General features: G+C 42.0%; 1 protein-coding gene and 1 long non-coding RNA gene across 5 annotated transcripts in view; one reads left to right on the top strand and one right to left on the bottom strand.

Moving 5' to 3' along the window:
* Positions 1-1064, bottom strand: part of LOC137516955 (uncharacterized) — a 41288-nt gene extending 40224 nt beyond the window's left edge. Inside the window, exon 1 of the long non-coding RNA XR_011020541.1 lies at positions 816-1064. This is a non-coding gene — a long non-coding RNA (uncharacterized lncRNA). The remainder of the gene's footprint in view (positions 1-815) is intronic.
* Positions 1-12729, top strand: part of SLC24A2 (solute carrier family 24 member 2) — a 259384-nt gene that overhangs the window by 103439 nt on the left and 143216 nt on the right. For all 4 annotated transcript variants that reach the window (XM_068234400.1, XM_068234401.1, XM_068234402.1 and 1 more), the window contains exons 3-4: positions 1505-1627; positions 11976-12008. In XM_068234400.1, coding sequence (XP_068090501.1) covers positions 1505-1627; positions 11976-12008 — 156 coding nt within the window. The remainder of the gene's footprint in view (positions 1-1504; positions 1628-11975; positions 12009-12729) is intronic.

Raw genomic sequence — 12729 nt, 5'->3', positions numbered from 1 at the left:
TCTGCGTGGGTTTCCCCCACATCCCAAAAACACACAGATAAGCTAATTGGCTTCCACCTAAATTGGCCCTAGACTATGATAAATGCACTGCACAATACACGATTCATAAAGCATTCCCGCATGCGGGAATGCAGAAAACGGCACACTTTACCGACCACACAGCAAGATCTGTATTCATAAAGGCTTTTCCGCATGAAAAGCCGACATCCACGAGCAGAGTGATAAATCACCGCCTTGCGCGGTGATTATCACAGCAAAAGTAACAAGTGGTCAATTCATAAAGATTAGAGGTAGCGGTATGCGGACGGGTATTACCGCTACCTCTGATGTGGCGAGAAGCGTGCGGAATCCGTTGCAGTGAATGGGACAGACCTCCCAAGCAGCTGCAGAGAGAACACCGCATGGAGGGATTCCGCCTGCTTCTCCGGCTTCCGCATGTCTCCCGACAGCCTAACGCCTGCCTACAGCGGAGTATCTCCGCACGCCTGTCACAACAGGCAACATTTTTATGAATTACCACCCTGAAGGCGGAAATACCGACAGCGGTGTTTCCCCGCTCGACTTTCCCCGCTCGCAGGCACTTTTATGAATCGAGGCCATAGACATATGACTATGGTAGGGATTCGATTGTGAGCCCTCTGAGGGACAGTTAGTGACAAGACAATATATTCTGCACAGTGCTGCGTAATATGTCGGCGCTATATAAATACTTAAATAAATAAATAAAATGTATCTATGCTCCTCACTTTGTACAGCGCTACGGAAGATGTTGGTGCAGTACAAATAAAAAATGATAACAGATTGATGCATATTACCTAAACTAACAATATCTTCTTGCGGTGTGTAAAGCTTGTTAGTAGTATGTAGATGATTCAAGAAAGGCATTCACAATTGCGTACCAGTCAAAACACTAGCTGAATACTTGTGATTTGTCTGCAATCGCAACGGCCCCCTGGTGTAGAAATGTGAAAACCAGGAGACTTCTGTTTTGCAAAGAGATGCACTGGTATAAGCCTTTTTGCCCTTGTTCATTTAGATCTTGAAGCAGTCCTGATAATGTTTTAGTTTCTACTTAGGCTCCTTTTAAACTAAATCAGTTGCTGTCAGTTATAACTGAATGGAAAATTGATGTGCACAGAAATGTCCATGTTTCCCGATTGCCCAGTTTACATGAGTAGAACTATTTATATATCTATTGACCCCACTATTGTCTGTTATGTGCTCTGTACAGCGCCACAGGAGATATTGGAACTATATGAATAAAAACAAATTATAGTTATAAAAATGCGAACTATGTACTGTATATACACACCCATCATGATGGACTATTCCATAAATGTATTTAGTAGATGCACTGTTATGTATTCTTTACATTTATTAGAAGCCTAAATTAATTTTATATTTAACATTTTTATTTATTTATTTTTTTATTTCAGTGAAATTACATTAAAACCATTTTCAAAGATTTTTTTTTTTTTAACATGCACTCTCTGTCTTGCCGTAGGAACACAGGGAGCAACCAAATATCCTAGTACTTCAGGAAGAGCCAAGGAGTCCACAAGAGCATGAAGGAGTCGCGATGAATGTTCGAAATGTAGATGTGAATGAAACTGCAGGTTTAAAAGAGGTATTGCAGATGCAGACTTATTTCTATGATGATGCACTTATACAGTAATGTGATATCATGTGTGTCTTCCAAAGTGCAGAGTATAAGGAGCAGTGGTCTACATCAGAAACCCAAACGCAATAGTGTGCATCAAGCCATATACTGTATCTGGGTGGCAGAGTAAGCAGATTGAAGAAATGATTGTATTACAGGACTCAGCTGTAGAAGAGCTAGATAAGACACTAAGGGCACAAAACATGGCACGTTGAGACAAGTGATGTACAAACAGAAGGACTATGAGAATCAAAACAAGCAAAATAATGTGAGAATGAAAGGCTTGCCTGAGAGTGTTTTGAGGATGAAAACCTATATGGTGTGGCAGAACCAATCCTTAAAAAGATCTTTTACTGAATGGAAACTATACAGATCATAATGGACAGGGTATACAGAGCTTTTAAAGCGTACACTATGAAGCAATAACAGTTGCCTGGCAGTCCTGTTGATCTTCTGATTCACAATCCTGAAACAATAAAACAATCAAATGCTAATCCAGTCAGACTTAAGTCAGAGCACCTGATCTGCATGCTCCTTCAGGGTTTCTGGCTAAAAGTATTATGCTGGATACACACGGTGCGTTCGTGCACTCGATTTTCCCGTAGATTCCCGTCGATTCGTTTATTTCCAACATGTCCGATTTGGATTTCGATGGATCGTTAGGTCGATTCGGCATACTTTGCATGCGAATCGACCTAACGATCCATCGAAATCCAAATCGGACACGTTGGAAATAAACGAATCGACGGGAATCGACGGGAAAATTGAGTGCACGAACGCACCGTGTGTATCCAGCATTAGAGGCAGAGGATCAGGAGGGGAGTCCGGCAACTTGCATTTTTTAAATGGAAATAAATATACCAGCCTCCATATCACTCTCACCTTAGGTTCCATATAAGGCAAAGAGTAACAGCAAATAATGTGGACAACCCTAGAGATGTATTTTAGACTGTATTACTATGTAAAGAAGGAGGAGGTTCTGTAAATGGCTAAACAATGGTCAGACATTTAGTGTCCAAAGTTGCCATTTTCCCAGATTTGGACTGGGAGACAATACAGCCCAAGGCAGTGTCTCAAACCCCTGTTAAACTGTTTGAAAGCTAACAACTTGCAACATTGTGGGGGCTGTCCCTATGTACTGTGAACAACAGAGGAAGGAAGGACAGAGACTGACAGATTTCCAGAGGACCTAGAGGCCTCAAGAACTGGTATTCTTGTTTTCCAGTTCTGCCATTCATTCCATCAGGAAGATGGCAGAAATTAGGAAAGTAGAATATGACAGAAGCAGGAGATTCTGTTAATCAGTTGAGAAGAGTCTACAGGTTTATAGTCTGGGTTGTATTAAAAGTAGCCAGTGGTAGTAAAAGGATTGTTAAAGTAAAAGGGGGGGGGGCTCAATTATGCAATATCTAGATCTGGATTATTTACACTCAACCCCACCATGTTTTCCAGGTGTAGTGTGAGCATGTTAGATAATTATAGGGTTTCATAAGTGGAGACTTTCCAGGCTCCCCTTCTGTCTCTCTGCCCTCCTCCTTCCTGCCCATACATTCTCCACTGCCCCCTTTTGCCACATTTAAGCATTTATCACTTTTGTCTTGCTTGACTTGAACCCAACATAGGCCTTTTTCGTTTATAACTGCTTTCTTACCCCAGCCTAAAGAGAGATACTTCCTGTGGGGACTCATTTCCCTTCAATGGTATTACAGGAGACCGAAGAGATAAAAAATTGTCCAATTTAGCACTAATGCACACCTGCAAATAAAACACACATTATATTGAGAGGGTACAAACATTTCTTCCCCCCCCCTCCCCTCCTTTTTTTTCCTGCTTGGCCTTCCCTGTTTGTATTTCTTACTGGAATAAAGTCGTGTGGACTTGGAGAAGTTTGCTCAAATTATACGGTAATAACAATGTTTAACCTCCCTGGCGGTAAGCTTTGCTAGCTGCGCGCAGTGCCCGATCGCCGCCGCTACCCGCCGATCTGCCGCTATCCGTCGCGCCGCAGCCACCCCCCCCCCAGACCCCGTGCGCTGCCTGGCCAATCAGTGCCAGGCAGCGCTGTGGGGTGGATCAGAGTCCCCCTTGGCGTCACGACGTCGATGACGTCGGTGACGTCATCCCGCCCAGGAGATCCCGTATCGCGGAGATCCCGTAGACTTTGTCTCGCTACATGAAAAAGAATTTTTTTTTTAAAAAACGTATTTGCTGCCCCCTGGCAGATTTTTAGCAAACCGCCAGGAGGGTTAATGAGATGGAAGGATTGGGAGTGCCCCAGGGGAATGGAATAGCAGAATTTAGATTGGGCACATATAATATAAAAGAAGCTAGATCCCCTGTAAAAATAACACAAATATTTCAGGAAGCAAATCGATTAAAGATAGATATATTGTGCCTAGTGGAAACTCACCTTAAGATAAATAGAAAAATAAAATTGTCTATGTAAACGAGATAAACAGAGGAACACCAAGAGCCCCAATAGTGTAGTATGTATTGACAAAGGGGATAATGACATAGAGTAATAGTTGTTATACTCACAAGCATGGGTCACCAATAGGCAACCACTGTAAAGGCAGGTGGGGAGATTATCCTGACCCCACTCAGGAATAAGAAGTCGCTCTCTGTAGATAGTAGAAAAGGGTTTGCAACCCTCCACCCAGGGTGGATACAATATTATATAGGAGAGAACAGAGGCGCCAAAAGGATAAAAGGGGTTTTAAATGAGCTTAAAAGCCAAAAATTTGGTAATTAGAGGAGGCAGTGGTGGACTTACCTCCTCCAAGCAGACACAACACGACTGTAAATTCAGTCTATTTATTAACGAACTCCAGATAAAACAAAGCAACGCGTTTCACGGGTCAGTGCCCGCTTCCTCAGGCAATAGAAAAAGGAGTTACAGCATCTAGCAAAACAAACAACACTCGGCACCTCTGTGAGCCAAAGATTTTGGCTTTTAAGCTCATTTAAAACCCCTTTTATCCTTTTGGCGCCTCTGTTCTCTCCTATATAAAATTGTCTATGTGTACTTATTCAAATTGGTCTCAATAAATTCTGAATCCTCTGAGGTAGCTCTTGTAATACATCAGAAGCTGTTTTAACAAAAGGATTGAGAGAGTGACAATGAAGGTCAGTAGTTATCTGTAAAAGGGAAAATATGAGGGTTGATATCACCAGATTTAAAATTACACTACACTATCTATTTTAAAGATAACAATGGGTAAAAGTGGAAGGAGTTGTAATACAGGACATTTGCCATGGATGGAACTTAAAGGATACCCGAAGTGACATGTGACATGATGAGATAGACATGTGTATGTACAGTGCCTACCACACAAATAACTATGCTGTGTTCTTCTTTTTCTTTCTCTGCCTGAAATAGTTAAATATCAGGTATGTAAGTGGCGGACTCAGTCCTGACTCAGACAGTGACTACAGTGTGACCTGTGACCTAACTATAAAACACTTTCCTAGCAGAAAATGGCGTCTGAGAGCAAGAAAGAGATAAAAAGGGACATTTCTTATCAGGTAGGGTCACACTGTAGTCACTTCCTGTCTGATTCAGGACTGAGTCAGCCACTTACATACCTGATATTTAACTCTTTCAGGCAGAGAAAGAAAAAAAGGAACACAGCATAGTTATTTGTGTGCTAGACCCTGTACATACACATGTCTATCTCATCATGTCACGTGTCAGTTCGGGTATCCTTCACGTAAAGTTTGGATTACTAGACATATCCTGGAGATCTGGGACAGGATGAATAAATTATTAACTTGGAGTAAAGGATCCTTTCTCTGGTGTCCTTAGTTGGATCCTCTGTATTTTCCCATAGTATGAACCCTGAAAATCTCAGTAAATGGGTTCTGGATGAAGTCTTGAAGGTGAAGGATCTGATAGAGCAGGGATGTCCAACTCCATTCCTTGAAGACCATATTCATGCCACTGCTTAAAGTGAATGTTTACCAGATTCAAAAAGAAAAAGTCAGATACTCACCTAAGGAGAGGGAAGGCTCGGTCCTAATGAGCCTTCCCCCTGCTCTCCCGGTGCCCGGTCCTGCGCAGGATCCCCCGTGGCAGTATTCGACCAGTTCGGTCAAATACTGCCACTCCTTCGGGAGCTTTCGGAAGCCTTCGGGAGCACTCGGGCTCCCGATGACGCGGCCGCTCCATACTACGCATGCGCGAGCGCCCTCTATGACGCACTCGCGCGTACGTAGTATGGAGCGGCCCGTCTTCGGAAGCCCGAGTGCTCCCGAAGACCTCCGAAGTCCCTGCGGCGGCGGACGCGAACGGGAGAGCCAGCGCAGCACCGAGGGCACCGGGAGAGGAGAGGGAAGGCTCATTAGGACCGAGCCTTCCCTCTCCTTAGGTGAGTATCTGACTTTTTCTTTTTGAATCCGGTACCCATTGGCTTTAAGATGGACAGAGAAATGGAGAAGACTGTTGGAGAAATTGTGAGATTAGAGGCACACATCTCCATTATCTGGTGGCGTTGTCCTAAAACCAAGTTCTTGGACTGATCCAGATTATAGAGAAAATCTTGAATGTCAAAATAGACCCATGGGTGGTACTGTGTAATAAAACATATCAAACTGTAGACAAATATAAGAAGTTCCTAGTGCCTATTTTTCTAACAACAACAACAAAAAGTTTGATATCGAGGTACTGAAATAAAAAATATAAATTAAAAAAATAATAAAATGATGCATTATAAAGTTACAAAGAGGCTTTGCACACACTCAGACAGGCCCTTACAGCAGCCAAACATTCATACGTCTCCTCACTAATCTTCTCACACTCCCACAACCCTAAACTACTCTTTGCTACATTCAACTCCCTCCTCCGACCCCCTCCTCCATCTCCCACTCCCTGCATCTCAGCCGAGGACTTTGTCTCCTTCTTTAGTGATAAAATCACCAACATCTCAAAAAACTTTAACCAACAGCCTCCTCTTTCCATACATACCCCAAACCTTATATCCTCCCTGACAACCTTCTCAACACTAACCAAACTCACTGTCTCCTCTCTCATCTCTAAATCACGTCCCACTACATGCCCTCTTGACCCCATGCCCTCTCACCTCATTACTCACTTATCCTCTACCATCTCCCCTGCCGTAACCTCCCTCTTCAACCTTTCCCTCACCAGAGGCAGCGTTTCATCCTCCTTCAAACAAGCCCTTAATACGCCTATACTCAAAAAACCTTCTCTTGACCCCTCTTCACTGCCCAACTATTTCTCTCCTCCCCGTCTCTTCAAAACTACTTGAGCGCCACGTCTATACTGACTAAGTCCGTCACGAATCTGGATTCTGCCCCAGCCACTCAACCGAAACTGCCGTACTTAAAGCAACAAAAGACCTGGTGACTGCTAAATCTAAAGGCCTCTACTCTATTCTTACCTTCCTAGACGACCTCTCTTCTGCTTTTGACACAGTGGAACACTCCCTACTTCTCCAAATCCTCTCATCCATGGGCATTCAGGGTCTTGCTCTCTCCTGACTTTCCTCCAACCTCTCAGATAGGACCTTTAGAGTTGCCTACTCCGGCACCACCTCCACTCCACGTCCCCTCACTGTTGGAATTCCCCAAGGCTCAGTCCTTCAGACCTCTCCTTTTCTCTATCTACACATATGGTCTTGGTCAACTCATCAGCTCCTTTGGTTTCCAATATCACCTATACGCTGACGATACCCAGATCTACTATTTCAGAACCTGACTTGGACACCTTAACAGCTCGTGTCCCGGACTGTCTCAATGCTATCGCCTCTTTCATGTCCTCCCGTTTCCTCAAACTAAATATGGACAAGACTGAAATAGTAGTCTTCCCACCTCACAACTCAATGCCCCTGCTAGACATCACTATTTCTGTTGATAACACCTCCATTACACCTGTTCCCCAGGCTCGCTGTCTAGGTGTAATTTTGGACTCAAGTCTCACGTTCAAACCACACATAGACAAACTATCCTCCTCTTGTCGCCTCCACCTAAAAAAATCTCCTGCATCTGCCCTTTTCTAACACAGGACACTAGCAAACTTCTGGTGCACGCCCTGATTATTTCCCGACTAGACTATTGCAACTCTCTGCTCTGTGGCCTCCCTGCCAACCGTTTAGCCCTGCTACAGTCTATCATGAACTTTGCTGCACGACTCATCCACCTCTCCTCCCGCTTCTCCAGCCCAATTCCCCTCTGCCAGTCCCTTCACTGGCTGCCAATTACACAAAGGATACAATTTAAAATGCTTACTCTCGCTTACAAAGCTCTGCACATCATAGCTCCTTCCTCTAAATCAACTTATTTCCAGATACCATTCTACACGCTATCTCTGCTCCGCTAACAATATACTTCTGTCTTCTTCCCTGGTCACCTCTTCCCACTCCCGCTTGCACTACTTCTCTCGATCCTCTCCCCTCCTCTGGAACACTCTCCCTCAACACATCCGCCACTCACCCGCACTTACTATTTTTAGGCGCAATGTGAAAACTCACCTCTTCAGGCAAGCATACTCTCCTACCTAGGACCCTGCCCACTAATCACCATTTCTACAACTCCACACACAGCTTCCCTTTACCTACTGTCATATACCTTAAATGTTTCGACTGTAAGACCTTTTGGCCAGGGCTCTCTTCCCCTTTTGTCTCACAATGCTGTGTAATGGGTGTACATACCCCCCACCTTTTGTAAAAACATGTAGTTAATTTGTTCACTGTATTGGCTGTTATACCCTCTTGTCTTGTATCAAGTGTTGTATTGTATACTCTGTATTGTTATACCTTGTGTACAGCGACACGGAAGATGCTGGCACTATATAAATCAAAAATAATAATAATAATTAGAATGAGATTATGTTTTCTAATACAGGGGAGTGTAAACTATTTTACAATAGATGGTCAAAGTAGATAGAGTTCCAGGTAATAAAGCAGCATGTTGAGGGAAGATGGGTAACCCCTGAGCATAATTATAGTTGGAATTTTATTGTCTGAGAAATGGAAATGTTTGGATTTACTTGGATATAAAGAAGTAATTATTTGAACCAACAAGTAAGAAACCTCCATCTTTCTCCTGACCACCCCCTCCCTTTTTTGTGTGCACCTGCCCTTTTATATCTCTACATCCTAACTGGTGGTTATACAGTGTACACATTTTGCAAATGGTTTCTCAGGGATAGCTTTTCCTTGATAACTAACATAAAGATAATGAGTAAAAAAAAAAAAGTAAAGGAACTTTTTTGGGTTTTTTTTACTAGGAAATAGTAGTCAGGCTCATAATATTTGCACTGTATTTTATTGCATGCTTGTGAATTGACCTTGCTACAAAGCTTCTCTGAAGTAAAAATACATTGTGATTGAATGTTTCAGACCTGGGTAAAATAAACCTCTATCCTGGTTGATGTGGTCATTGTGTATTCTTCCATTATCATAATATAACTTTCAATATTTAAAAAGCTTTCAAATAGCTTTCCAAAAAGGCCTGCATGGTAAAGGCTTTCTTTAGTGTTAACATAAGTAATGGTGTAAATATAATGTACGGTTTGTAAATATAAAAATGAACCCAAAAGACATGAAGGTTTAATTTAGGTGAGCGCTAACAATAGCCCATAGTTCTTGGTTTCTTGCTGTCAGAGATCAGAATAGCTTTATAAGTGTAGACTGTGTTAATTGAAAATGTTATTACATTCCTTGATGTGCTTAGTGACACTGTTCTCAAATGCATTAATGTGTCACAAAATGGTTATGTATGAACTGTACAGATTCCAAAAAGCTGTCTTTATTTGGACATCTTAATAGCTTAATTGGCCTTAAGGATTGCTACTCTTACAAGCCCTTTTGAGCTAGACAAATCCTCTGGCATGTACTTTTCACATGGAGGAATTCCCTTAAAGAGAGATGCTTGGTGCTTCAACACGGTAGACATCATATTAGACAACCAGCGGCAGAACAGTTATCTAGTAAAATGTAGCCAAGCATCTTGGACAAGTGTTAAATAATGTGATGCAAAATCCATTGATGTTGACAATTCAGTAACCCATACTAAACAAATGTACCGGTAGCTTAAACCTTGCTTGGCGAAGCAGACTTTGAGAACTACTGGTCCATTGCAATTGCATAATTAGCTTATAACATTTACAGATTAATACGAGAGTCATCTTCCATTAAAAACAATTTTTCAGCACTTTGCAATTCAAAAATTATCTTCCATTTAAAATAACTTTTCAGCACTTTGCAATTGACAAATTACCAAAATGAAGGTGAAAAGTGCTATCAAAATGATTTTAAGTATTTTCATGCTTGCTGGTGGCTTAAAAGGTATTTTATTGACAAGGTATCACCATGGAGAAAACTCAAGAGAAAAATTTATTTGAACAGGGGCCAGTGTGTCTAAAATACAATAAACATGTTTCCTTAATTGATCAAATGAAAATGGTTGTTACTTTTGGGAAATGTATTTGTACTCACTCGTTCACCCCAAACTAGAAGAGTGCTTGACCAACCCCCCCCCCCCCCCCCCATAAGCAAAACCACTGTGGGGGCTTTGCTCGAAGGCTTTCCGGCAGCTTTCTTGCCACTTCCAGCTGTGTCGTCATGACCTAATAGGTGGATGAAACACCCTATAGCTCTCATTTTTTATTTAATTGTTATAAGTTCAGGAAGGAAAAAATAAACATTTGCCATCTGTAGCAATATCTTTATGTTTAAGTCTTTGATAGAGCGGCGTTTGAAAAGGAAAAACTGGTCAATGGTCAATGTCCCCAATCTCCCGGGTCTCATTTAGACACTAAATATACATCCCATGCCAATGCAGAGGTTGGCAGATAAGCATGGAGTATTGATTATAGTTATTTGTCTTTACTCACCAGCAGGCTCTCTCCAGTTCTCTCTTCTGTTGCAATCATTTCACTCTGCTGGCATGCTCATTGATGTAATTTAACAGGAATGTAAGGCAAAGGAAAAGAAAACTGGGGGAAGCACATTGATGAAGTCCACTAATCATGATCAAAACGTCATTGGGATGGGGGCATAATCCTTACACTTAATATACTGGAGCCTTATGACTGCACCTAAAGTGTATGAACAGTTTCCAAGGTTTGATGCACTTCTGCTCCAACACCAACATCACACAGTAAACATCTTCTTCTAATGAATCTCCCTTTAAAAATGTTTTCCTAAAGTAAAATTCCCGCCATGCCCTAGCAATCCCACTCTCACACCCACCCCAGCATCCAATCCTAACCTCCCCCATCCCAAGTAAAACAATGCCCCAAATACACATTGAATGGTTGAGCATGTAAAATCTGGCACAGCTTTTGTAATACCGATTTCTATTTCTATTTATTTTCAGCAAAACGTTTTCCATCAGCATAAATGAATTATGTGACATCTGTGAAGGGAAGGGGTTTAAAGCGGATTTTAAAACACAAGTGAAAGCCCACATTCACTTTTGGCCATTGCCCTGTTTTGAACAAAACTAGCCATAGACTTATGCGCCTCTAAGGGGATATCTAGATGCAAATATTTTCTCCGCTAGTCCTGTGAAGATACTCCTAGTTACCACTTGCGCTTCTTAAGGTGGCCACTAACGGTCTAATTTCTAGCGAAAAATCATTTGAGCGATCAGAAATTCTGATCGGATTTGTTCTAAATAATCTCCATTGGTGGACACAATCGATTATGAACGAGTGAAAAAAATGACGTCCGAATGAATTTTCGTCGAACCAAAATTTAGATTTTGTTGTTGGTTGTGATAGATAGGAAGCAAAGATTGGTTCGTTGATGGTGTAGTGAACGATGTATTACAATATTTCAATTCCGATCAGTATATCTGATCGCTCAAACGATTTTGCGCTAGAAATTAGACCGTTAGTGGCCAGCTTTAGTTAATAGCAATTACTCCTGCAGAATCTCACACAGAGAGACCAACAGATAGAGAAGCAATCTTGCTGTGGGGTATGTTTCACATAATGTACATTGCACCTGATGTCTTGTAGGATGTTTTTTTTTCCTCCACAAAAGTTGAGATAGCTTTTAAATATGGCTACCATGAGAAAATCTTCTTGACTTTCTTCTACAATGGGTTACATGTCGATCTTCTCAAAATTACATTTTCAGCCACCTAACTACTAAGAAATATATGCATTTTAGTGGATCTTTTAATCTGTTGATACTCGGATGCGAATACTTGACCTAGTATAGACGGAACGCCAGCCTGGCTACTAACATTTATCTTCCATGCTTCTGCCATAACAGGTGTAATGATTGGCGTAATGGCAGATTAATTCTGAAGTATATTCTTACGTCTCTTTTCTTTTTGTTTTCAGACTTGGAGTGAGCAAGTGACATCCCCTAACAAGGTCAGCATTCATCAGAATATATATAGTTGTGATCTGAAATCTGTAGTTTAAGTTGCTTCTCTTGACTGAGTAAGAAAAATGTCATGAATCACTTTCACACAATGAAAGTTGTCACAGCAATCATATAGTTTCGTTTAAATTGGAAGCATGGAACAAAACTTTTCCAATTCTCAGCTGTTCTGGAGCTGTGCATCTATCTATCCATGCAGGCTTAGGACCACTCGTGTCTTGAGTATTTTTCTGTTCACAGTTTAAGGTCTTGACATTTTCTTCAGGGCTCTTTCACACCAGAGCCCGTTTTCTGCGGTTTTACGCAAAGTCGAAACTTTGCGTTAACCAAGGTAAAATGAAAGACCATAGACTTTCATTTTACCTTTCACATCCGACGCTGCGTTTTGGTGCGTTGCAGCTCGACGCACCCAGGAGCTTTGAATTGTCGGGAGCCGGCGTTTTCCCGTCGGGTGAATTAATTACCGCCGCTGGTTGTGTCGCACCGCTACATCCCGACTACACGCCGCAGGGCATATAACGCGTGCAGGAGAATGGCTCCTGCACACGTTCTAGATGTGAAAGAGCCATAAAACCTACTTCCTGTAAAAATACTAGTCTGCTTCCTCACACAGAGAACACCTGGACCCTGATTCCACATTGCAATCCTTCCTCTTGGCACTGCTGTGTCCACCTAAGCAGTAGATGAGCAGCAATGTACACCCAAAAGAGC

The sequence above is a fragment of the Hyperolius riggenbachi genome, chromosome 1, assembly GCF_040937935.1.
Source record: "Hyperolius riggenbachi isolate aHypRig1 chromosome 1, aHypRig1.pri, whole genome shotgun sequence".
Lineage (NCBI taxonomy): Eukaryota > Metazoa > Chordata > Amphibia > Anura > Hyperoliidae > Hyperolius > Hyperolius riggenbachi.
Note: the sequence above shows the minus strand (reverse complement) of the source record. Positions and strands in the feature narration are given on the sequence as shown.